The sequence below is a fragment of the Protomyctophum parallelum genome (assembly GCF_964188405.1).
Source record: "Protomyctophum parallelum genome assembly, chromosome: 4".
NCBI classification, from domain to species: domain Eukaryota; kingdom Metazoa; phylum Chordata; class Actinopteri; order Myctophiformes; family Myctophidae; genus Protomyctophum; species Protomyctophum parallelum.
The window spans coordinates 34,938,477-34,966,325 of record NC_139700.1 but is presented as its reverse complement, the minus strand read 5'-3'; the positions used below and the strand labels follow the sequence as shown (position 1 = coordinate 34,966,325).

The 27,849-nt window shown below is 41.3% G+C and overlaps 2 protein-coding genes across 4 annotated transcripts in view; both read left to right on the top strand.

Annotated features, from left to right (window-relative positions):
• Positions 1 to 993: 993 nt before the first annotated feature.
• ska1 (spindle and kinetochore associated complex subunit 1) lies at positions 994 to 3,479 on the top strand. Its single transcript, XM_083762461.1, has 6 exons — positions 994 to 1,092; positions 1,195 to 1,301; positions 1,810 to 1,901; positions 2,340 to 2,480; positions 2,873 to 3,042; positions 3,188 to 3,479. The coding sequence occupies exons 1-6, from the start codon at positions 1,011 to 1,013 to the stop codon at positions 3,334 to 3,336; spliced, it is 741 nt and encodes a 246-aa protein (XP_083618587.1). The 5' UTR covers positions 994 to 1,010; the 3' UTR covers positions 3,337 to 3,479.
• A 7,456-nt stretch (positions 3,480 to 10,935) lies between these two features.
• The window catches only part of enc2 (ectodermal-neural cortex 2), a 55,675-nt gene continuing 38,761 nt past the window's right edge, over positions 10,936 to 27,849 (top strand). The window contains exons 1-2 of one of the 3 annotated variants that reach the window (XM_083762457.1): positions 10,936 to 11,071; positions 20,736 to 20,809. In XM_083762457.1, coding sequence (XP_083618583.1) covers positions 20,746 to 20,809 — 64 coding nt within the window. In that variant the 5' untranslated portion in view covers positions 10,936 to 11,071; positions 20,736 to 20,745. Of the gene's footprint in view, positions 11,072 to 17,650; positions 17,714 to 20,735; positions 20,810 to 27,849 lie in introns of those variants that run through there. The other 2 variants (XM_083762458.1, XM_083762459.1) reach the window with 2 other exon arrangements.

Below are 27,849 nucleotides of genomic sequence, written 5' to 3'. Positions count from 1 at the left end.
TGTATTTAATTTGTATTAACATTTAATGAAAGGCTTGAATTATCCTCTATCTGCAATGTGTAATTGTTTCATACAAATCCACTGTGTAGACAGACATGTGTTATGAGCTACTCCCTGTCAAGAAATGCCTTGCAGTTGATTTGTCTGGAGAAGTGCTGGAATTTGGAAGTGCTCGTTGACTATCACACAACAGCCCATGAGTACCACCTGTTTTGCACATGCAGCAGGAGGTTGCTGTACTGATAACGAGCGCTTCACAACTCTGACACTTAAGGGAAAAAAAATCATCTGCAAGGAATTTCTTGACAGGTCTACAGTGGATTTTTATTAAACAAACACTTTGCAGATAGTAAGAGGATAATTCAAGCTTTTTGTACAGCTGCAATGTTGGTGAGTTTGACGCTATTTAATACAATTAGATAGGACTTTTCTGTTTGGATGAATGGGCTGTCTATGGGAAGTTGCACCTAGTGCAATGGGCAGGACTTTGAAAACCTTGATCTAGGCTAGGGCCTCTAGGCGGAAGGATGGTTCCATATGGGGCTAGATCTAGGCTTAGGCTAGATGGAGGCTAATTTTGTACTTTTAAGTTGTTTGTTTTCCAGTTCAGGTAATGCTTTTTGTGTTGTCCTTTTATCAATAATTGTAAACCGTACCTCTGTACAATCTTTAGTATTTCAACAACAAAAAAAAGTTTAATCTGATGTAGTTTCTAACCAGACACGGAAAACTAATACCCGGTATACAAAATCAGCCTGGGGTTCCCGTTTAATCCATACACACTGTTCATTTTAATCCCCCTTATATCTACAGTATGTGGAGTGCCTACAATTTTGTGGATTCTCAAGACTATCGAGCCTTTTTATAATAATAGATATGAAAGTAAAAGTCAGACATCTATGATAGTATTGGTCCAAGGCTAGACATTTTCTTACATTGTAATTTAATAATCATGCTATCCAAAGTTTATTATCCAACCCTTGCTTGACACATGCCGTTCTTTCAGAAATATGAGTGATTTGGAGGATTACACCCATTATCTAAATGACAAGATATCGTCATTAAAACACATGCTGGAGCTGTCGGTTGATGGTATGAGAAAGTATCTTATAAAGACATTATAAATGTGTGTAGACAGAAGTACAAAAAGCCATTAACACTTTTTGGTTTGTTTTTGCTCTCATTCAAAAACAGGAAATATGATTGGAAAAATCATGATGGATGTAGATACAATAGCAGGACTTCTTGATGAGTTTGAAAAACGTGTGGCTGAAGAAAACATTCAACTGACACGTTTGAAGGTAACGTACAGCCAACATGTTTTGAGGAAGTGTCAATGTCAACTACGGTAATGCAAGGATTCCCATACCACCCTAAAATAATGATATTTGAACTGAGGACCACCCTCAGTGATGCAAATATCCTGCATCCATATAGCCCAAACCACACCAAAGGGTCAGGTCGGGACAACGGTTTACCTTAAAAGTTTTGTCCTGACTCCCAACCCAACCCCTTGGTATGGCTAAATTAGACTCACTAAATTGAGAAAGGATGCAATCATGTCACCCTCCAGGGGTCCTGGGATGCAATTCTGTCCCGGTCCCGTGACCCATTTCATTGAAATTTACTTCCCTGCAGCCTGACATTGCAATTAGTTTGACTCAGTTCCACAGATGCATATTGTGAAAATAGCCCATCTACTGCAAGGCGTTGTGAGCTTGTAGATAGGTTATTTTCACAATGTTTTCCTCTTTCTTATGTAATATTTGGTAATAAAATGCATTTTTTGATTTATTGTTTTTTTTACAGGAAATTAAGACGTTCTTCCAGAATGAACTGAAAGATGGACGACATCTACAGGACAATATACCAGAACACATGCCCAGGAAGAAGGCGCCAGAGTAAGACCTCTTATTGGTTAAATAAAAGTTGTTTCTAATGTTTGGACCCAGATATATTTTCTTGAATAACAAAAAAGGGTGAATTAGTCTCAACTTGGCAACATCAAAATGTTTAGCTTGTGTTTTTATTTTATGGTTGGTATAACACCAAGGGATTGATCGCATGCTTATGTGGGACTATTACCGTTCTGTGCTAGCAAATGGGATGAAAATTTGAAAATAACATCTTAACATAAGTTCTCATATGAAACATCCATGAACACTGCCCACTAAACTGTGGGCTAGAGTACTTTAATGTAGATTGGCCAAAAATAATGAAATTATGTGATTGCTATCTTTCTAATGTGTAAATCTGTCACCTGTGCTTGGAGAGTGGGATAATGGGATTTGCCCTCCAGAAAGTATTACGTGTGATCATGGATGTTTTTGAACTTCCAGGGTCAGTGAACCGCCGCCGTGTCAGAAAGGACCTGTCGAGCAGCAACCAGCCGAGAAACAAGAGCATATTAAAAAGCCAACTAAGCGTCCCATCAAGGAGATGGAGGTCATCACCATGCCAGAATATGATGGCATCCCTGCGTGAGTAGAATACCTGTGGAGGGCTTAAAGCTGCAGTCTGAAGCACATGCTTGTAGATCTGCTTCTTTCAGTGTGTAGCATCACACAAACTGAAGTACCGTACATCAAGCCTTTTAACACTAAACATATGTCTTGACAATGGAATTCCAGCAATATGTCTAGTTAGTTACTACTGGGTAAACATATTTGGTTTAAGATTTGTGATGAGATACTATAATTAAAATGTTAAGATCACTTAAGCTTGTTATTTCAGGCATTTACCCACCCCCAAAAAAACATTAAACTATAGATTCTGAGCGAGAGAACCAGGAACTCGTTTCTAGGTTTTGGAACTATAAACTTTGTTAAACAAAATATTATTTATGCTCATTCCAACCACTGTGTCCCTCCAGGTACATGAAAGGTCGTATAACATATGGCCAGCTGAACACTACGGTGCAGATCATTAACACAGCTGTGATGGGCAAGTATAAGATCCTTCGTCAGCCAGCAAAGAACTTGAACAACCATGAAAGGCAACTGCAGCAGCGCTTCAAAGAGGCAGAGACAAAGGATACTAAGGGTACATGAGGATAAACCCTACAACTGCTACTTAACAGTACTTTTTTCATGTTAATAGAACAAAATTTTGTATTCGGGTTGGAAATTAATCTTGCTCGCTCTCGAACCCCCTCCCCTCCCCTCCCCTTCCCTTCTATCTCCAACAGGCCATTTTTTTGTAGTGGAGAACGACCTTTGTGAAATAGGACAGATGAAGATGGACAAACGTTTCCAGAGCATTTTGAGCATGCTAAGACACTGCCAGCGCCTGCGTGAGGTGCGCGGGCAAGGCCTCACTCGCTACATGTTACTGTAACATTCTTCCATAAGAAACTTCTTTCTTTTAAACCTATAGCAATGAGAAATCAGAATTAAAATGCAAAGATTATTTTTGCTAGTATTTGTCATGTTACGTTTTTGGACACTTTAATACTAATAAAAATAAGATTGTGTGTTTGACCTAATTTGTACGGTATGTTAATTGATTCTAACTATTTGATTACTATATCGTCGCTGTATTAAATCTTGTATATTTCAGGAAAGGGGGGGATCTGTGTTGGATCCAATTATCACAAGCTCCTCTTGTCAATACTTTTAATTAGTTCAATATTTATAAAGCCTGAAGATGGACTTAAAGGATATTTCAATTAAATATAAATATCACACTCAGGATTATGTGAACACCCCAGACAGTTTTTAAGTTGCCTGATTAAGTATTTAGATATTTGGGCCTATGTCGAATGCCTAGAGCATAGCAGTGGGCGTGGATTTTCTGGACCCACTGAAAACTCCAATTCATTTTTATGGAAGCCCTGCCATACGTAATATCAAGCAGAGGTTGCATTATATCAAAACTTGAATCAAGTAGCAGTAACACTGCCTTCAGATATGTTTTTCATAGATTCTCTGAATGAGTGGCAGTTGATTTAAGAGTATAAATGCTTTATATTCAGACCAATCGCCAGTAGGTGGCAGTATAAATGCACTTTTCATTTAGCCCCTGGTGGTAGAGTTTTATGGAGCTCAAACATCACTACTGTATGCAAAGGGAGAATACACACATTACTGTTGACCTGCAGTATAAAATAGTAAAATATGGCAAATAAGCTATAATACTGTATTTCCCTAAACAAATTGTATTTACTAATAGTTTTTGGCCTGTCGTTGGTCAGTATATTACACACCATCCTTGGACTCAAGACGTCAGTTATATGGATGGACCTTTGAGTGTGGCCCCAGATTTAGCAGTCTTATCTGCATGTGAATGAAACGTAATAAAGTGTTAAGGGATCTGGCTGTGGATTGGACCAGAGGGAGGAGGGATGTGTGAGAAGAACTACAGTATGTGCACCATGCCAGGACTGTGCTGTGCTTACTGTCACAATGCTGATTATGGGGTCTGTGACCTGTCATTTGTAGTTATAAATATAGCCCATTCAGCACTGTTTCAACAAGTCTATATGTCTCTATCTTAGCGTCTAACCTAGCGTCCCGTCCACATAAAAATCTTCAAAAAGAAAAATCTGAATTATTGAAAATAGCTGATCCACAAGTTCACAAGTGGTGACTGGTCCATTCCATTGTGACATGTTTTGAGAATGCAGATAAGCAATTTCTACTAAGACACCATTGTACGATAAAATATCATTTAGCCTTATATAGCCATAATGCATTGTTTGACATTTTGGCGTCTTTATTTGCCTACTCAGGACATGACTAAATGTCCTCATGACTACAGTAATAGAAGAACAGGTAATTTAAGACAAGCAGTGTTTCTCAACCATTTTGGGGCCTTAAGGCCCCCTATAAAACAGGCAAGCTCCTCTTGTCAATACTTTTAATTATCTCAATATTCATAAAGCCTGAAGACAGACTTAAAGAGTAAGTCATTTATTATTCTGCCTTATATGCTGCTTATATCATTTAGTATAATGGTTCCCAAACACTGGGTAGATGTATGGGTTGCTCTAAAATTATTATTATTTTTCATAACATAAAACGAACATAAAATAACCCTAACCCAGAAAAAAGAAATAAACAAAAGCAAAACAAAAAACAGGCATTTGGACCACAAGGTCATGGGTTCGAACCCGGACACTGCCAACTCAGCTTAATATGAGTAGCATATGGTTGGATGGGACAAATCGTGCGGTAAGTATTGGGAGCTGATAGTAGATGTGGCACAGACTCATACTCTACCTAAGCAATCCATCTCAGGGTTCTATAGCACATTGTAATGGGGATACACTCCCGCGTTCTCGACTGATACCGACAATAACCTCTCCAAACTAGTTATTTACCCACAAGCTCACAACATGTTGGTTATTACTAGCCTACCTCCCAGGGAGGGGAAAAAAAGGTATGATATGCCATTGTATTATTATTTACTGTTAAACAACAGTTACAGTTATATATTGGAACATCAACATCTAACTGGGTCTTATTATTGATCACAATTAAGCAATCAGCAATCAAAGGATGCTAATTCTGTGCGGGTACCAAACAAGATGGATTACTTTTAAATATATCTTTTATCCCACGATTTTGTAACCCATTTTTCACCCCTGTGTCAATCATCTAATGTGATCCTGGGCTCTACACACCCTCCACCAACCTACTGTAGTCCCCATATATGGGGGACAAGGGGAGAGCAACGGACTTGAACTCATGCTTCCTTCATGCCTGAGTGTCCAAGTTGCTCCCCTCCATCAGGCGCCCCGGCTGGCCAGGGGGAGGCAGTTTAGTGACCAGGATTACTGCATGTTTTTTGTGAGGGTACCTACCCTAGGGGACACGGGGAGAACATGCAAACTCCACACAGAAAGGCCCTTTCGCCAACCCCGCCTTCGGGTATGGGCACTGATGACGCGGAGGAGGAAACACGCCGCCAGCACCCACAGCGTCCCGAGCAGGAATCGAACCCAGGACCTTCTAGCTGTGAGGCGACAGCACTACCAACTGTGCCACCGTGCCACAAGATGGATTACTTAATGGTTCCAGTGTAAAACATGGAAGAGCGTTATTGACTGTGCTCAAGAGATGTGCACAAATAGAGTACTGTCCAAATTCCAGCACATGCATTCATCAAATGCAACACCTGCACCACTTACTTCAACACCTGGTTGTGATTCAACATTGTTCCTCTATAGCTTAAATGAAATAAACTCAAATAAACCGTTTACTTCACACTGGGTGTGATGTTTCTATCCTCATTTTTTTCTTTTGCTGGTGGTAGCCACTTCCAGACCGTACTGAATAATTGCTAGCTTGCATAAGGTATTTAGACTTGGACTCAAGTCTAACATGTACAGGTCACCAGGTGTGTCGTCTTCTCCAAAAAGGATGATACGATCTCCCACCATACAACAGCACATACCATTCATTTGCAAAGGGCATTTCCCCTTGCGCTCAACCTTCTTCCAGGAAAAGGTCTCTGGATTAAATTTCCACAGATCATTGAAGACCCGGCGATTTCCACCAAACTGGTCACAGTGTTCACCACCAAATATGTACAGCTCTCCATTGTAGGCAAAAGCTGAATGAGCGCTACGTCTTTCTGGAAGGAGCTGTGCAGAAGGCATGCTCAGCCAGAAGTTGTTCTCCGTGTCAAAAACTCTGGTGTTGTCATGGTAGAACCCCTTGCCGCCAAATACAAACATCTTTGTCCCGATGATTGTGGCAGAGTGACATGACGAAGCATGTAGCGGCGTGCCTATGATGTTAATAAAAGACCAAGCCATTGTGGTGGTGTCCAACTTGTAGATGTCATTAGTGTAACCAGTTAGCTTCTTTCCTCCATAGATATACATGACCTTTCCCAAGACACAGGCTGAGTGGTTGAACCTCGCCTCTGGAACACTTCCAAAAGCCTTGGGTTGGTACCAACTGCGGGTCTCAACATCAAACCCAGACAGCACGTCGCAGTAAGGCAGCCCTCCCCAGATGTAGATGGTATAGTCTATAAGCACAGCTGTGTGGCCCCAGCGCATGGAAGGGGCCGCACTGGGGGCAACGTCATCCAGCGCAGAGATACTGTGTTGACAATGTGCACACCAATCCCGGCGTCGTCGTAACTGTACCCTCCAAAGGTGTAAACCTCGTGTCCCACTGAAACGGCAGCGTGGCGGTATCCTTTTGGACCTCCACGCAGATGGACCGTCCAGCAGAACATTTCCTCAACACTGTAGATCAAGCTTGATTTATCAAATTGTAGCTCTTACTGTATATGAATGCAATTGTCCTGTTGTGCACCCTACCAAATGCAAATGTCCACACCAAGTTTGACCAATCCACAAGGCCGATGACTGTTTAGTCAATTGATCACCAGCACGATCGCAATAGTCAGGGTCTGACGTCTACAGTTCTGCACAGCAGTGCTGACAGCTATAGTTCTCAGGGGAAAAGGTGAAAGTGTTGGTGATAAGCGCTAAAATAGGTAAACAGGCCCTTTTATGCCCATATGGAGATCCCTGATGTCATCAGTAGGCCTATATGCCCATATTGGTATGCCCATATATGGGCATATTGGTTGGAATGGCAGTTATGCACATTGATATATCGGTCTAATTGGGCTATAATGTTTGAAATATAACCCCCAAGAATAAAACATCCTGATGCAGAGCATACCTTCCAGTGACCAGGTATAGGAGCTGCAATATAATAATAATAATAATAATAATAATAATAATAATAATAATAATAATAAACTTTATTTATATAGCACCTTTCATACATAAATGCAGCTCAGTGCTAAGGGCTTCACGGGGCAGAGCATAAAAATAGCGTTAAAACACAAGCAAACAATTAAAACAATAAAACAATGGCAAAGAACATAAAAAAATAAAAGCTAACAAAACATAACATGCAGGAAATCAGTCAGGACAAAGTAAAAACACAGATATCAAAACTCAACTAAAAGCAAGAGTGAAGAGGTGAGTCTTGAGTTGAGATATGAAAATGTCTAGTCTACAGAGGGTGCATGTCTGAGCTTTACTAGTTTATTCCAATCACTATTTGGAAGAAATAATAATGCATATTATTTCTTATGTGGCCTTTTAGAGGTATTCTCACTGGCAAATTGTCTGATTAAGCTATAATGTTGTAAATATAACCCTCAAGTATTTAACTAAGTTATTTTGCGGCTGAAACAAGCCTTCAGTTATCAGGTAGGAGTTGCAATTTCTGGCAGAAGGAAACTGAAAAGCCTGCATTTTAAAGCCTGCTTTTATAGATATAACCACTATGTGTCTGATTGATTGGGTGCTAGTGTTTGAAATATAATCCACAATGACCGGTAGGAGCTGCAACCACTTTTTGGCAGGTGTAATACAGGCTATGGCCTTTCAGAGGCATGTCCAGTGTTGTGTGGTGCTACTTTTAGAAGTGGGGGGACCCATAAGACATGTGCGTGCACGTGCACGCACAGACATGTAGACGTGTATAGAAACAGGGTTTTGCTATGCTTAATTGTATCCATAAAAGTCCAAAAACATATTTATGGCAAAAATATATATGTGTGTACCAAATAACGATGCTTTGATTGGCTGGAAAAAGTACAACATTTGTGTACTTAAGTATCAATACAATACTGTGTCATTCATAGTCTGGATTTTCGGTGGTGAGGTGACCACCGAACTACAACATGACGTCACAAGCCGTGGTGAAGAGCAAACCACCACCACCGCCCCAGCCCTTCTCTCTGTTTTTACTCACCACCGCTCAACGCTATTTCAGCTCCGGTGGTCACCTCACCACTGAAAATCCAGCCTACAGTGGTTATGGTAACAAAATGTACCTACAGTACCAAAAGTAGAAAGTAGGCTACTCATGCAAGTTTTCAAACATAGGCTACATAAAATGTACAAAAATAAATCCTCTGAAAATATTAGATCTACAACTCAGCGCAAAGAGACAGTCAAAAATGTTTTTCACTGTTCATATTGCCAGCAGCCAGCAAATTGTAAAAATGAATAAAAATACATAAAAAAAAAACTCTCAGAATTATCCTATAATTACGATTTACTTACGTGTTACACTGTTTTCTCTTGTGATCACTATCCTTATTTTGTCTATGTCAAGGATATTCAGCAATCATTTGGAGAAAATAGCAGATCTACAAGCTCACAGTGCATCACAACTTGTAGCTCGGCTATTTTCAAAGAGATTTTCAGCAAGTGACCCCATAATAGATTATTATGGTTGATTCAGACTGTATATGGCAGCATGATTCATGTGATATCCCAACTCAGTCACTAGATGTCAGTATTCGACTGCGTGTGTGTGTGTGTGTGTGTGTGTGTGTGTGTGTGTGTGTGTGTGTGTGTGTGTGTGTGTGTGTGTGTGTGTGTGTGTGTGTGTGTGTGTGTGTGTGTGTGTGTGTGTGTGTGTGTGTGTGTGTGTGTGTGTGTGTGTGTGTGTGTGTGTGTGTTTAACTGTCATCAGACTGTTAAAGTATTCAATCAAAGATCTGAAGTCAAGACAATACCTATAGCAGCCTTTAGGCATCTATGAAAAAAGGTTGTTAGTAAAATAATAATAATAATAATAATGGGAATTCATTTAACTTTCTTTTTTATTTCCCCACTATTTTTATTTATTTTTTAAACCAGAAGATTAGTAACAAAATGGATTTATTTATGGTTTATTTACAGAAGGTGGCAATGTTTGGCTGATAATGAAAGTTACAATTATTGCCTTAATTAAAATGATTGGCTGATAATGAAAGTTAAAATTATTGCCTTAATTATTATTTTTTATTTTTAGTCGATTCATTCACATAGCCTACAGTAGATCTGTCTGAAATGACAGTGGTTTGGTGTAAAAAATAAAATAAACAGACGTGCAGACGTCCAGAGTAGCCTACTAAAACGTTTGCTTGGTTGCAAATAAGTTGGATAACTAAGCTATTACATTTGATCAGTGGTATTGGTTATTGGATTTTTTTTTAGAGATCATTGATTGTTTTAACTTTTTTATTATTGTTTTCTGCCGCCATCATCAGTAAAGAAATCTCCTAAACTCACAATCTCTCAAAGCCATTTGCAGTTTATAATATCCCGTCAAGAGCGGATACGGAAACGGTCTGTGCATGTACGTGCGTAGAAAACTTAGAAAATGACCGCATAGATAGCGCATACAGTAGGCGGGCTCTAGACCGGATCAGAGCAACGAACAGTAAAAGAAAAACAAGGCTTTCTAAAATAGCCGACCTACAAGCTCACAACGCATCGAGGACGCGGTGCGTTGTGAGCTTGTACGTCGGCTATTTTTGGCGCGCGCCCCCTGCGTGCGACGGGGCATAAATTAGGCAATCGGAACCCCGCCTGTTTTTTAAGAGAACTCTCTTCCTAACTGGCCAGTCAGTTCTGCTCTACAAAGCCCATTGGTTAAAATGAGACGTCAATCACGTGTAAATGAAAAAAAAATGTAAATGACAATTCAGTGCTGCCAAGTCTGCTTATTATAAGCGAGCGACGTTGCTATTGTTTCTCTGTACTCTGTAGTTGCATGGTTTTGGGGGCTTGTTTCAAAAGTGTAGGCTAGTTACTTAGTTATATTTGGCTTTTAATTGTTTCATATTGTCGTTTAAAGCAATGGTTCATCAAACATCTTCATGTCAAGGACCCCCACATTAATGTGTATTTGTTTTGTCTACAACGACCCGTGCCAAAAAACAGCACTGATCGTGCTGTTTGCATTTCTGATAAAGTAATCAATCAATCAATCAATCAATTAATCAATCAATCAAACTGGCTTCCCTCCCCATCCCCTCCCATATTTCTCAGAGATATAGCTCAGGGGTGAATTCACCCAACACCTGTCTTGACTCTTGTTTTCATAGACCCGGTTACTTGTTTCTCGCTCGCAAAACAGGATCTGGCAACACTGGTACAATTCTCTGCTTTTCTCCTGAAACCAGTCAGACAGGTTGGAAATAAAAAGACAGAGATAGTTTAAAGTATTGACGTATATAGAGAGATGTTTTCACCAACTGAGCCGGTCCTTTACCCTGGTTGGATTTAACATTTACACCTTAAAAGCACGCACGTTATGTGAGTATGATGAGACTAATAGACTATAGTACTATACATTGATATATGTTTTTAAATATGGTCAGTCAGCAGGGAGGCACAGAGTCACACACACAATGTGGATGATCTATTCTACATATTTGTTGTGAGGGACATAACTTCACGCCAATGTGTTTTTCATTGAGTAAAACCCAACTATAACTGCAGTTTGTTGACGCTTACCACCGTTCATTTACCACGGGACTTTTGTATATACACTATTGTATTATTTCTGTTATTACAAGTTTATAGACTCGAAACTACGATAACTGCTTCAGTGAAGTTTTAGCATAGCCCGAACACCGACTATTGTTGGATAACAACACAACTTGTTTCTTTTCTCGGCGATCTTTTGCACTTATATCTACTTAGTGTCACTGTTGACACATATAGCCTATAACACTTTATTCTTTTGCTGTTTTTATGAAAATGTTCGTATGATCTCGTATCTTAAATCTCTCAAAGCCATCTGGATTGGACCACTATAATAGCCTACTTTTGTTTGGGCGCCTGGTATGAGAGTTATCACCAGAGTAGCCCAGTGTATTTGTTTATTTATTTGTCGCACAACAAAAGCATTTTTGATAGAAGAAGTGTCGCCGTGACTGCATGGCTTCCTATTGGCCTTGGGACAATTAAAACTATCATATATGCATTTTATTGAGTCTGGCTGCTTTCGTGTCCGAAAGCAAAATTCAGACTCAATCACCCATTCATAGCCATAATTGGGTAAATAATACTATCATAGATGTAATGTCTGCATTTTACATCCGTATCCGTCAAATTTAATAAATTGGTCTTGATCCGAGCGGAGCTCTACAACAGTGTAGGGCTGCCCGTTCTATATATTCTCTGATTATGCAACCACGATGGTTAATTATTCAAGATTTAGGGTTTTTTGCATGTCACAGTGAAACTGTAATTAAAGCAAATTGCATCGACGTGCGTTGCCTACTAGGCAACTATAGACAGTTCCCTCCTGATTGTTCGATAACGACCAATAGCGGTGATTAATAGCGTCGATGCATAGGAATGCCGTTCTTTACTTCCTCTCTCTCTCTCTCTCCCTCTCCCTCTCTCTCTCTCCCCCCTCTCTCTCTCTACCTATTACCTACACAATAAGGTGTGCTCTTGTGAGAACTTAGAACAAAGAGATGCATTACATAAGACTTAAGAAGGTATAACGTCTATATTCTAGTTACACTTAGCATACATAACCATCATTAAACACCAGGCAGTCACATTAATATTGTGACTCAGGAGTCAGGACCCTCCTTGTCAAACTAGTGGCTGGCAGGCAGTGTCAAAAGATGACTTGTGAGTCTATACTCTATATTAATATGAAATGGTCTTCTGAGAAAAGCCGCCTGCTATAGCCTTGGATCAAGACTAGATGCATTTTATTATCGAGTCTGGATTAAGTCAGACTCAGACTCGATAAAATACATCTATATACTGATAGCCTTGAGCCAAGGCATGCCTCTATAACCCATAGCCATTCACTGCTATATCTAACTGTCCAATAATGTCTCATGATGTCCACATGTGGCTGAGCTAAGACGGCTTGTCCCCGTTTTGGGTTCTTAGCATGCAAGGTTCCAATGTTCTACAATCATGCTCCATTGATTAGTTGTCAGCTAGCTAAACAAACAGATCAATAGTTAAAGCACTGGGTGATCAGTGGAAGGGGTGGAGGCAGCTGTGCCTGTTACACCCTGAGAGCAGAATGGAATACACTTTAAGTAGAATAATAAATTAGAACAGGCACATGGTAGAAAAAGTAGATGTACAGTAGGCCTACAGATTAGAATACATTTATTAAATGAGGTAGCTGCATGGTTCTCACTACAATTCTAATCCTGATTATATTTTTCTTTGCATAATATTTAAATATTGCAATCCCAATATTGATAATGATAATGTTATTATTCTTAATGAGTTTGTTGCTCATCGCGTGCATATTGTTTCTTTTGGCTTTCTGTGATGTTATTGTGCCTCTGTGAGCGCATGGCTGGGGAGATGGGATGTGTAGCCTGCAAGCCATTGTTCTGGTTAACCCTTTGTGTATACTGTAAGGACAGGAAGGAAATAAAGCCTCAGCCCTCAGTTATACTTTGTGTGTCAGTCGTGCTCAGTAAATAGCAGATCTACAAGCTCACATGCCACAAATGTGACGCATTGTGACACACAGCTAAGTATAAATCAGGTTAGATGTTTCAATCAATTGCCGATTTTTTTAATACATATTGTGCAAAAACAAGCTGGATCTGAATATGAGCACTGCAGTTTTGGCTCTGAGGAGCGCTTCAGGCACATTGATCATATTGTAATAGTATGTCCTCATTTTTAGCTACCCTAACTCTGGACGGATGCCCCATTCATTCCAGTCAGCATCACCCCTCTCATCCAGTGTTGCCATGTCTGAGCAATTTTGGACATATTTTTCTGTAAAGTCGCTTGTAAACATTGGTGGTTGCGGGTTGCTAATTTTATTGGGGCGGGGGGGGGGGGGGGGGGGGGGTCTTGTTTCTAAAGTGTAATTGCTTGCTTATTGTCTCCACCAGGCCGAAGGCATGTGGGGAGAGTATGTTTTGCACTCCGTCCGTCCGTGTGTCCGTCCGTCCGTCCGTCCGTCTGTGTGTGTGTCCGTCCGTCCGTCCGTGTGTCCGTGAGCAGCTAATCTCGGCCACCGTTAACCCGGTCGATGCCAAATTTTGCACACACACTCCCTGGATGCCAACGATGAACCTCTGCCCCAAACTTTCCAGAACGGCCTGTTATAGCGCCACCAGGAGGCCGCTTTGTGCAAAACAAGTTTTTGCACAGTACACCTACAGATTTTGTCCAAACATCACGCAAATTGGTACACAGTCTCTCTAGAGCCATTCAACGAAACCGCTCTTTCAGATTTCTCAGACTCCATCCTGATTGGTTAAGATTGGCTTCCAAAGTTCACAGGAGTGCTCAGTTTCAAACAAAATGCTGCAAATCATGAACACATCGCGTGATTTCCGTGAAATTGTGCACCCACATTCCCACTAGGCCGAGGACGAAATGCCACATGAACAATTTCAACTCAGACTCAAGGTGGCGCTATAACTGGCCGAAAAGTGTTTTTACCTCTAACTGCACGGATCTGTGGATAACTTTGTATGCCAACTCCCTAGAGGCCAAGGAAAAACCTTTGCCTGGAATTTTTCACATCTGCTCTTTATAGCACCACCAGGAGGCCGACATATGTAAAACTCATTTTCTATTATTACTCCTTCAGATTTTATCCAAATTTCACGCAAATCGGTATACACTATCTCCATAGTCATGTGATCAACACGGAGCGGCACCATTTCCCATCTTCCATCCTGATTGGCTAAGATTGGCTTCCAAAGCTCACACGATTCGTCCATTTCGAAAAAAGGCCACAAATCACAAACACAGTGTGCAATTTCCGTTAAATTATACACGCACATTTTCACTAGGCCGAGGACGACATGCCACAATTTTTTCCTCAAAATCAGCCTCACGGTGGCGCTATAACAGGCCAATTCCTGTTTTTAGCTATAACTGCATCGATCTGTATACAACTTATGTATGCACACATGGAAAAACATTGTACCTGCATCCCTCCAACACGAACCTCCGGCCCAAATCTTCCTCAACAGCCTGTTATAGCGTCACCATGAGGCCACAACCTGACCTGCCCTGGTGGAGACCTGTGCCGATTGGCACTTTGTCTAGTTTGAGCTTGCTTCCTAATGTTGTTTAAACCAGTGGTTTTCATGTCATCATGGACCCCCAAATGAATGTGTATTTCTATTTATTTGTCCCACCCTAACCCCCAAATCTGAAAATGTGTATACCTGGTTGCTTATTTCTCTCACAAAATCTGTCAACACTGCTCTCATCCAGTGCATCTTAATTAACGTGAAGGTATACAACGTCTTAGTCACACTTGCTTATCCAATTTTCTTTTCGTGTTATTTCAAGCGATATCTTCAAAGTTTTAATATGTTTTAGGCTATAAACAGCAACACCTCTGACAGTCACTTTCACGACAGAGTAGAGATGATAAAAGACAGACACGTTGGCAGAGAAAGAGATAGAAAGTGGGACACAGGATGAGACAGCGAGCGACTCCCTGGAGTCCATATCGTTTAGAATAAGGCTCTTCAATGGTCAGAAGGGAAATCAAGGATGCACAGCACACAAAACCCATTGTTTGTGTTGTGTTACTATGCATAGAAGCACATCACATTGACTTTTCTTAATTCCTTAATCCGTACGCTCTGACCTCAATATTCATCAATATAAATACCCAGCAATTATACCCCCTCATCTTATCCTGGTTTCAACTGCACTCTGTTTCATCGTCAGCAGCACTGGGCAAAAGCTCATAGTTCCTTCAAAATGTTAATTTGTTATACCAACCCAAATTTGATCACAGCCATAGCATATAAGTATATATAAGTGTATACACACATATTAAGGCCTCTAGGCAGTTATAACACTTTGGTTAGACAAGACAGTAATAGTATACCAGATGGTAGATCTTTCTCTCACTCACTCACTAACTCACTCACTCACTCACTCACTCACTCACTCACTCTGCTTTAGGGTATACAGTACATGCAAACTTTGGAAAATGTCTGTAGTTTAGTTGGTCATACCTTTGAAACAGCTTGTGATGTTAGTTACTGAAACGCTGAACAGCATATGCAGGCTTAAGTGGAGTGTAGCACAGACAAAAGCTGTGTTTACATTTTAGCCTGCAATTTCTGCATTTCTGGTGTCTAAGTATGTAGTTGCCTGCATCCGTGCAAATACTCGCTGACAACTTGGAATGCAGTTGTTGATGTTAACTGTTGTTTTGAACATTTGCTTGTCAGTATTCTCCACGTGTATTTATTTCTAATATGCAGTTGAACAAATATACACTTGAAAACACAGTACAGTGTACACATAAGATAAAGGTGATACAGCCTCTTGCAAATCCTGAATCCATGCGTGCCACAGACTTTGACATGCAATGCAAACAAATGTTTTGATGTTCTTAAATCTGCCTCCACAAAAACCTGATGTTTTTGTGTGATCAGTAGGCTATCTGAAGTTAATTTGTACAACTAGATGCTTCAATTCGGCTTGTGATTTTGGCCAGGGTGGTTTTAGAGCACTGTCTGTTTCCTCCTTATGCATACAGACCTCCACGTGCATGCTATACAGCTTCTGACTCCAATAGATCCACTGTGGAGGAATACATTATCTTTGTCTCCACCAGGCCGAAGGCATGGGGGGAGAGTATGTTTTGCACTCCGTCCGTCCGTGTGTGTGTCCGTCCGTCCGTGTGTGTGTCCGTGAGCAGCTAATCTCGGCCACCGTTAACCCGGTCGATGCCAAATTTTGCACACACACTCCCTGGATGCCAACGATGAACCTCTGCCCCAAACTTTCCAGAACGGCCTGTTATAGCGCCACCAGGAGGCTGCTTTGTGCAAAACAAGTTTTTGCACAGTACACCTACAGATTTTGTCCAAACATCACGCAAATTGGTACACAGTCTCTCTAGAGCCATTCAACTAAACCGGTCTTTCAGATTTCTCAGACTCCATCCTGATTGGTTAAGATTGGCTTCCAAAGTTCACAGGAGTGCTCAGTTTCAAACAGATGTCCTACATTCCTATCCTGGTGGAGACCTGTGCCCAGAAGGGCACTTTTTCTAGTTCTCTCTCTTTCTCGCTCTCACTCTCACACACGCACTCTTACAAAGGACCCTGCCAGTGCAGTCAGACAATAGGAAAACAGCCAATTACAAAGTGTCTATAAGGTAGAACATTGTTACTTGTCAGACACAGCAGATATCAGTCATCATGGATAAAGTAAAGGAAACAACGCCTCCTCCAAATCAAATTGAGTGGCTTCCTACAATAGCTGAAACTGTTTGCCAGCCATTCGAATGCCCCTCAGTCACAACCAACTTGTTCACGTCCCCTAGGCCTAGGCTACCAAAGATTAAAACTAAATGTTTACATCTGTAGCCTAACTGTGAGATGGTCTGCTCTAGCTGATAATATTTTAGCTCTTTGGTTAGAAAGGCTTCCTCTAAGCAGTAATCAAAAGTACAGTTAAAGTGCAGGAAGATTGCATTTGCACACACGCACACCTAATTCTCCCAAAATAGGGCCCCTTCCACATGAATGTGTCTATGTGCATACTCACACTCATTTATACACACTCTCTTACTCTCTTGCGCGCGCACACACACACACACACACACACACACACACACACACACACACACACACACACACACACACACACACACACACACACACACACACACACACACACACACACACACACACACACACACACACACACACACACACACACACACACACACACACACACACACACACACACACACGGCACTAGGCAACCGGGCCAGCGGTGCAGCTATGCTCCCAGCGGGTAAATAAGTTAGGCAGGCTGACTGACTACCAGTCACAATACAAGGCAAGGGTTCATTCAACTGCACTCACACATACACACCAGTCTCTATACGGGAGTCCCAAATCTATTCACTTTCCGTGTTGATATTCCACCGGCGAAGTGAGCTGGCCAGAGACGGGAGTGAGTATTGTGTGTGTGTGTGTGTGTGTGTGTGTGTGTGTGTGTGTGTGTGTGTGTGTGTGTGTGTGTGTGTGTGTGTGAGTGAGAGAGAGGAGGGGAGAGGAAAGAGAATTTACACTGTATAGGGTAGGTGGCAGCTACTGTACAGTAGATGGCTAATTCTCTGTCTCTCTGTATGTCACACAGTGCATGTTAACTCTTCCTGTAGCCTGGTCAAGAAAGTTTGTGTATAGTAGCTCTAAACTTACTGGTTCTGTCTAAGAAGACACATTACATAGATGCCCTTTACTAATGCTTAAACCCATTAACACCGGGAAGGCTCCTTTACATGAAAAAGTTTGATTGAAAGTTTGACACTGTAATAGCAAGTAGCAACATACATTTTCCAGAAAAGCGATTTATTTTATACAGATTCCTTTCCTTTCTTTTCTCTCTCTCAGTGCAATGTAAGTGTATAATACTGCCTTTTCTCATATGTTTGATATTATTACCAGTACCAGCCATGAGCCAACAAATGCTTTCACATTTTGACAGGGCTGTGCAGTCTGGCTAGTACTGTGCCAACTATTTTGTCAATAATGTCCTGTTATTTATTGTCCTGAAACATAGTAAAGTTGTGAATGTGGCTATTGGAGTTCAACTTTCCATTTGTCATTGTGGTCTCCGCCGCATGGTTGGTGCCCGTCCCTAGGGAATTTCCAGCAGCTATACGCAGTATCAGCCCCAATTCTGGTACTCTACATCTGTGTCTGTGGCTGCTAGATGTCTGTGGCTGCTAGATTTGTCCACGCTTTATTTGTCAGATGGGGGCTGTACGTATTTTAACTTTCAAAATAAACCAAACCAAATACGCTACCAGCTACTTTAATGTGGTACAGTGACAGACTCAGTCAGTCATCATTTGGAGGTCCAGTTCTATTCTATAACATTTCTGACTGGTTACAGAAGTATAAATGCCAACATTCACCAGCTCTATTGTTTTACCAGCCACTGGAGCCGGTAGACAAAGAATGCTTCAGTAACTATTATTATGTACTTATGTACTCGCACCTCCTCTGCCACCTGGAAAGCAAGCAACCGCCCATCATTCAGATTTTTATTGCCCAAGGCACACCAAAGGGCACGGGGCAAGTCCAAATCTCAAGGTATACCTCTATTAATGAAGAAGGCATGTGCACGCACATTCGTATCGAGAATAGAGTCTGCACACTGGTGATGCTGAAAAAGCTCTGCTGTATTGCCTTGCGTTGTCAACGTTTCATGTACTGTATAGCCTAAGTCCTAACGAAGATCTTAATTGATTGAAACATTGACGCGAGAGGACCTCAATGGAAATAAGTCTCAGGACTTTGTGTTATCCTCAAACCTTTCAAACAAACCAAATCGAATCAAGTCAAAATAAGTCGCAATTAAATACAGCAGAGCTTTTTCAGTATCACCAGTGTGCAGACTCTATACCTCTATTAAATAAATATCAGGGCAAAATATCCTCTAGTCTATAGCACGTGTTATCGCTGTCATCATGCTGCAAATATGTATTTGTATTTGTCAGTACTCGTGCAGGTACAAAAAGCGAATGAGATGCAATTTTGTGAGGTCCTCAATAGTATCGTGCTATAAATACAATGACAATAATGATAACAAACATTAGTATCGAGCCTAAACGTTGGTCGGGCTCTAGTGCACACTGGTTAAAACATTTGTGCAGGCAGTTGTTGGTACCTGCAGGACATCTGACGTATCTTCCATGTTGCCTAAGCACCAGCTGTATAGGGTCTTCTTCTGGGAGCCATCCTGGCCTGGTGTTTCGCCCCTTGTTCACCCACCACCAGGGATCGACCTTCGACTCTGCATGGCAGGGGCGTCCTCCTCCCTGAGCCAGGCTTGCACCCGTCCGGATAACTGAAAAGTTGTGTTAAATAATAAATATGCCTTCAGTTTAAATCAGCCTGGGTGAATTCTACCAGCTTGAGGCAACCCCATATTGAATATCACTGCTATGTTCAGAAACGTCCAGTGGCTTTCTTATCAGTCTTGGAAGTATTAAATGTTTGTATCGGTATGTGAGGACACAGCACTGATATGTGTCAGCTCTACAAGTGCTAGAGCATTATTCTTTATGATAATGGACAATTGCTTTCTTATCAGACTGAAAAGCTGCCAAATACTTCCACTCTGCTTGGAGGCCAGCCAGTTACTGTACTTTACAATTGCTACAGCTCTGGGCGGGGCTAGCTTAGCTACTGGTTCTAAACCTAAAGTGTATGCTGGCCTTCTAGGGTTCAACGTTAGCTAAGAGAGAGATGAAGCAAACATATTGTATAAAATTGTGTTGCAGATTAACCTTTTTCCTAGGTTTCATATAGCTCAATAGACTAAAGAGGTGTTCTAACAGGTGTTCTATTGCTCAATCCAACATGTTTATAGTGTTTACATAATCAGCTCCTTGCTGCTGGTGCCTTTAACCTTTTACCCTCGTGGATACTTCGTAGAGATGTACCAATACCATTTCTTCCTTCCCGATACCGATTCCCGGTACCCATAACTTGCGTATTGGTCAATACCGAGTACCTAGGATCTGATACCAGTGTGTAAGAAATAAAACAGTGGGGTTCAGGTACCCCAAGAGTTCCTTGAGGGAGGGTTTACGAATAGACCTTTACATGTCTGTAACTGAGAGTGTACACTCTCAGAGTTAAGGGTGTCTTTGAAATGAAAACATTTGAGAATCAGAGATCTAGTAATGTATACAAATTCCATTAACAAGTTGCAGCTACAAGTTAGTAATAAATAATAATGCAAATCAATAGTACAGTAAGAGTACAAAACAGTCTCGCAACATCAACTGAAGCATTCAAAATATCGCATACTCGCCGTCGCTGATACCGATATAGGCTACCAGCATTTTGGGCAGTTGATGAGTATATATTGGAACAACTCTAGTGCTTTATAGTACTTGCTGCTACATATACTACAGTATGTAAATTATTAACATTGGACTGTACTATGTTTGTGTCTATAGCAGTACGGGGATGCAGAGCCCCCCTCATCTCCTGACTGTCAGTGCCTGTGCCTGGGTCAGCAGTCTTTGTCGCCGTAAGTTAGCCGGACATCATCGGAATGAAAGCCCCTTAACCCTGAAAAGTCCTCCTCCTTTCATGCCTGTCCCTTACCCTCCGTCCGTCCCTCCATGCCTCCCTCCCTCCCACCAGCGGTCTGTCCGTGAACATGAGCCTGCTGCCACTGGAATGAAGCCCCCCCCCTCTGCTGCTGCCACCCCTCCCTGTTCTTGTGTTCCTTTGTTTTACTTCCCTGACAGATTCGCCACGTCTTTGTGATTTCAAACCCCTTCGCCAGGCACCACCCCCTTTACCATGACAGCGCTGAGCACCAAGTACACACATGCTCGTAGCTACAAACATATGTTTGGTCTGTCGTACAGCATTTCGATACTCCACACAGCTCTGGTCTGTGTGTGACGTGTGAGTGCGTGTGAGTGCGTGCGTGAATGCGTGCGGGGCGGGACGATATGATAATTACACTTCTTCTTCTGGGAGCCTGTGGCAAAAAGCATTGCAATTAACGATTAGCGATAATCATAATATGCTTGAAACTTAAAATGCCACCACTTTTGTAGCAAGACCACTTGGGTAGAGGTTTGGGTTGTGTGGTTACCTTGCCATGATGTAACTCCAAATGTGGACAAGAAATCAGTGCTCCAGTGATTAGAAACTGATAATTCAAATTTCAAAATATGCCCCTCATTGACTTACATTGTATGCTGAAACAGCTCTCAAATTCACTCTTTTAGTATGTATACAAACAAAATTTAGGCAATATAGAGCGTCGCCAAACCTCATACTCTTTTTCTTTTAATGTTAACTTCCTGTTGATTTTACTATTCAACTCGATCCGGATCCGGATTATACAAATGTTCTAATCTATATTGAATCAACTTCTTGCTAGTGTATGAGGACAATTTCACAATATATATTAAAATCATCACGATATGATTACTGTGCGGCGGTTCTCATCACGATAAACGATAATAATGATTATTGTCCCATCCCATCCCTAGTGTGCGTGCAATCATGCTCTTCTGTCCCCTGCCCCCAACATTGTGGTTTATGTCAAGCCTGCATTGTGATCAGTGAAACACACACACACACACACACACACACACCCAGATGACCCTAAAACTGCATGTCAGCACATTCAGACAGACGCATGCAAACATGTCACCCTCTCTTCCCACACACACACACACACACACACACACACACACACACACACCCTCACACACACACACACACACACACACACACACACACACACACACACCCCAGACACACCAGTGAAGCTGCTGAAGCAGGCGTTTCTTCTGATCTCTTTGTAGTGGTTTGTGTGTGTCCCGCGGCTCACAGCACATACAAATGTTCACCATTCATTCATTAGAAGTGGCATACTGTACTGTACAACAACAACAACACTCAGGGATTTTCTTGTGAGAGTGCAGTGCAGCAAAGCAACCCAAAAATATCACCAAAGCTTCATTTTGTCTTTTGTGAACAGAGACTTGGTGTATGAATGACTAAAAAGCTCCTTATTGTAGTATATGATTCTCCCAGAAGGCCTGAGGCTTGTCAACATGTCCAGTCAGGCTTCTTTGAGGTGGGGGGGGGGGGGGGGGTTTCATCCATGACCTGCTGGCGCAAACGACGACCATCACACATGTGACGAGTAACAGATGTGTACATATGGTCTTGTTTGTTTTATGTTATCGGCGAGACGGCGGAGGGGCCCGGTCATTTTCAGATTTTTCCAGCTTCCGCAAACACTCTGCCTTATATGGGCCAAAGTCCAGACTCATATAGCGGGGAGGAGGCTGAGTGAATGCTCGTTCGTTATGTGCCTGGCTGCTCGGCAAAGGCAAAGGATCCCAGTGTATGATGGATTTTTTATCATATGATTACCCGATCCTCCCCCCCCTCCCAGCCCCCCTTGCTATAAATGCCTTCCCGCGTTCCTGTGGTTCCATTTGGTTCCACTTGTACTCTCAGAGTTACAGACCTACCAGGGTCCATTTGAAACCCCCTATATCAGTGGTTCTCAACCAGTGGTAATTGAGGGGGTACCAGAGAGTTGGTAACCAAATGGACCCTTTAGAAGTTTAGATCTTCAACTCTTGAGAGTGTATATTCAAACCAAATGACCTGTTCCATTTTACGCTCTCACAAGTTAAAACCTCTTGAGCCCCATTGCCCCCGCCGGCAGCGGCTGTCCACCTCTGAACAGCGCTCAGCAGGTCAATGGAGACCCAATTGGTCTCCGATGTTGCAAATTTACGCCCTTTACCCCCCTGGGGTTTAAGAGGTTATTAAATGTGTTTGTTAAATATCTTATTTGACAAGAAATCTACACAGGAGAATGTAGACTAATAGTTATTTTGATTTGCTGTTCTCTAAGTTGCATTTACTTTGTATGTAATCGTGCCGCTCTAACTATCCAGGTTTGAACGTTGCTTAAGTAGCTATAAGCAATAATATGTAAATGTAATTACTTTTTTGTTTTGGTATTCAGATAGCCAGCAAATTGCAGCAATGGGTAAAACACCCCCAAAAAATGTTAGTCTCTGTGACACATCTAGGCGCCGCAATCTGCATATTTTCCCCCTAGAAGCTTTGTTATTGGTCTTGGGTCTGAGAGGCTAAATCTCAGAACAAATAATGGCCCTTGACATTAAAAGGGTTGAAAACCACTGCCCTATATGAATTGTTAAAGAGAACCGTAAAGGGATCAGACTGTTAAGAGGGAATCATTAAGGACCCTATAGTCCAGTCAGTATCCAAACATCACATCCCATTCGGTTGTGCCACACAATTGACCTAATCCAATAATGTGTGTAATGAATGGGATGTGGAGTAGCTGTTGGTGTTCTCTAATGGCCTGACATCACAGTTACAGCTTTGGGGGAGAAAATATTAGAAGATGAAAAATAAAACATAATTGGAGAGGGAAAAGAACATAAAGAAGGCAAGCATAAAGTCTAGCGATGGAAAACAAAAATAATTTTAATTAGGAGGTGGAAAATAGAAGATGACAAAACAGAAACCTCCGTATTCAACATCAACAACCTACCTGATCATACTACAGCGTGGCGCCTAGCCAATGGAGCCAGGTGCAGTGCATGCTCCCACTGCCAACTATTGCCCTCCCGTATTTGTTTGCTACTTTTGAATTTGAATCCTGAAAAGTAACAGTTTTGGACATATAAGGTTTCCACCTGACAGAGACGATATGGAAAGAAGTTAGCTGGAAGAGTGACGGTAGACTGAGGCTTGAGATGAAAGGACAGAAGATCCAGAGAGAGCTGAATCTGGAAGAGAGACTGGAGACAGGGGCTTGATAAAGAACAGAGAGAGAGCATTGAAGCAGTTCTTTTTCCTCTGGGCACCTCTTTGATCTTTTTTTCTGTTCACTGTTCAGTTCTCCGACTACAGACGATAAAGTCTCACGAGTCTCACTATTCTGAGGATAGAAACAAGGCAAGCACTTAGTCTCACAAGTCAATCCTTTGGCTTGCGTTGTGTGTTGTTTTCTTCTTCATAATTGTTTGTAAGGGATGTTGGTGAAGGGGGAAGTTAGTCTGAACTGAAGACCTGTGCCAGTGTCCTTAGATACCATCTGAGCAAAGATGGTATACTGTACCAGTAAGCCAGCAGCACCGCCACGCATACACGCACTGAAGAGTAAACAGAGGGCATTTAGCCCACACGCTGCCTAGTAGTGTAGCTAATCTAGCTATCCGGTCAGACTCAACTCAAAACTAAATACTCACTCAAAACAAAATAAGCCCTCATTCAAAAGTTGTGTAGGCTGTCATTGTATTTTCTGTGAATTAACTCAGATTAACCCAGTGATCCTCACCCATTTTAATTTCAAGGACCCTCAAATTAAATGTACTGTATATGAATTAGCCTAGGGTGACAGGTTCCTAGGCCATTTCATCTCTGGACTGGGACCCCAATACATGGTAAAGACATGTTTACAATATTTTACAACAGTAGCTACTTATATTTTGTTATTTAAAGCTGTGATTATTTATTTAAGAAGCACTGTTCTGAACCAATGTTCACCTTGAATTTCTTTTCCCTAGAAGCTTTGTTATTGGTCTTGGGTCTGAGAGGCTAAATCTCGGAACAAATAATGGCTGAAAACCACTGCCCTATATGAATTGTTAAAGAGAACCGTAAAGGGATCAGACTGTTAAGAGGGAATCATTAAGGACCCTATAGTCCAGTCAGTATCCAAACATCACATCCCATTCGGTTGTGCCACACAATTGACCTAATCCAATAATGTGTGTAATGAATGGGATGTGGAGTAGCTGTTGGTGTTCTCTAATGGCCTGACATGCCTCGAAAATGAAAGCTCTGTGGCAAAACAAATGAATATATTATGAAGGAATATGATATGAGCTGTCTAACAGTCCTGGAGATTGAAAGCAAATACCGTATCTATATTCATTTAGCAGTGGTGAGCCACCATAATGTGATCTTTGCCAGACACACATTACAACTAAATCTACAGTTGATTTTGTTGACAAAAATATATTTTGGCAAGCCTTGATGTCGTCGTAATGGCAGATGTTACGCATGTTTGGTTAATTGGTTGCAAGCTGAAAATAGCACTGCACTATTTTTACAGTATACTACCGGTATATTATTCTCCTCAAAACTTGGCACCTAATCTACTCCTACACACTTTCACTTAGAAACTCCATTCAAACTGTAAAAACATCCAGCTTACTTGTGGACATTGAACTGTGGACATTTGAAATGTTTTATCATTTCTAACTTTAAACACCCCAAAACATCTATGAGAAAGTCAATGTTATTTTAACTGAAAACCCCCTTTTCTTTCACTTGTTTGCAATCGTGTTACTTCAGCATCCTTACATCCTAAAACGTACAGACTCCATTTAAACTTTAAAATGTTGAGGTATATTATGACTTCCATTGCTTTGTTTAAATATTTGATTACTTTTATACTTTTGAAGCTATCCCACTTTAAGGAACATGTTGATTTCACAGTCTGTTCAACTTTTCAATACACAATAATGGTGTTTGCTAGAAGATAGCGAGAAGCATCAGCAGGTAAAGTCACTGCAGATGCATACACTTTAGGCCATTCAATCTAAGATTTGACCCAAAGGTTTTTATGATCCTTAGGGTCATCCAAAAAATGATTTATTATATACATTTTGGATCATGGTAAATTAAGGTGTTGAACATTGGGGTACCAATGAAAACGTATAAGGCAAAAGTTTCAAATTTGAATTACGTTGTATACGATTTGTGTGGACGTAGAATACGCACATCGACAGGCTGGGTGCTGGGCTAAGGAAACTTCAGTAGATATCGGATGGAGCCCTGTTGTACACCACAGGTACAAGAAAGACGTTCTTTATTGAGAATCTATTTGATCTTCATCAGTTCGTGACCTGATGAAGATCAAATAGATCGAAACGTTGTCAGAATTCTCAAAAAAGAACGTCTTTCTTGTACCTGTGGTGTGCGGGCTCCATCCAATATCTACTAAAGTTGTACGATTTGTCATGTCAAACTAGGGGTTATTCATGAATCTGAACCCATTCCAAGCATTAGGTTTGCACAAAAAAACACTCCTTGGGCTAAAAACGCCATAGCCGTCTTCACAAATGTGATGAGGTCATCACATTTGGGCAAGTGGCTATATGGCTGTTTTTATTTTGGGTCACGCCCCTTTTTAGCTTAGATTGACTGTCCTACGTACAGATATATCTTTACATCACCAAGTTGGCATGCGTATAAGCATATAAGTGCCCATATATGGAGTTCTTTGTCAGGCATGCTAAAATATGGAGTCTAGAGTACTATACAGATGTCAGAACACCATTCTTATGTCAGAACAGTCCAGCTCCATATATGGAGATCTAGGGTTCATCAGGGCTAATCTGGGCCCTGTCCAGAGCCTGGGCCCTGTCCAGAGTGTGGGCAGAGGCTTTTGTGCTGGTTCTGGATAACGGTGTATCCCACCGACTGAAGGCCGGGCACTGCACTCCCGTAGTACTGTGGAACGCGTATGACCTCAACTATTCCTAAACCATAACCTTATTCCAAAAACGTAACCTCAGTACTATGCCTAAACCTAACCTTATTCCTAAACATAACCTCAGTGAATCAAATACAAGAATACAAGAACCGCTGGGAGTGAGCGTTCCGTTTACCAGTCAATACAGTTTGTTATTGATTAGGCTATTATTGTATTAACCATCATACTTAAACCATGTTCTTCAAAGTTAGAACTTGGCATCTGCAGTGTCCACCAAAATAAGTTGTGCCATTTTAGCCTATTTCAATGTGTTCCAGCTTTTCTCTGATTAATAATTCATGGTTAGCAGTCCTGTATAATGTGTCCTAACGTAACCAGCAGCTATTCTGTTCTCGAGACAGAGAGATAAGACGGGGAGAGATGTAAGGGAAAACATGCTAAGTTACCAGGTTACAGTTACAGCTTTGGGGGAGAAAAGATTAGAAGATGAAAAATAAAACATAATTGGAGAGGGACAAGAACATAAAGAAGGCAAGCATAAAGTCTAGCGATGGAAAACAGAAATTATTTTAATTAGGGGGTGGAAAATAGAAGATGACAAGACAGAAACCTATTAACATTATTCAACATTAACAACCTACCTGATCATACTACAGCGTGGCACCTAGCCAGGTGCAGTGCATGCTCCCACTGCTAACTATTGCCCGCCCGCCCTATTTGTTTGCTACTTTTGAATTTGAATCCTGACATATAAGGTTTCCACCCGACAGAGACGATATGGAAAGAAGTTAGCTGGAAGAGTGACGGTAGACTGAGGCTTGAGATGAAAGGACAGAAGATCCAGAGAGAGCTGAATCTGGAAGAGAGACTGGAGACAGGGGCTTGATAAAGAACAGAGAGAGAGCATTGAAGCAGTTCTTTTTCCTCTGGGCACCTCTTTGATCTTTTTTTCTGTTCACTGTTCAGTTCTCCGACTACAGACGATAAAGTCTCACGAGTCTCACTATTCTGAGGATAGAAACAAGGCAAGCACTTAGTCTCAC

Excerpts from the sequence above, each read along its gene's own strand:
- ska1 (XM_083762461.1), top strand. The coding sequence starts at position 1,011 with ATGAGTGATTTGGAGGATTACACCCATTATCTAAATGACAAGATATCG. Across the intron at positions 1,093-1,194 it reads GCTGGAGCTGTCGGTTGATG|GAAATATGATTGGAAAAATC; the intron begins GTATGAGAAAGT and ends ATTCAAAAACAG. Across the intron at positions 3,043-3,187 it reads AGAGACAAAGGATACTAAGG|GCCATTTTTTTGTAGTGGAG; the intron begins GTACATGAGGAT and ends TATCTCCAACAG.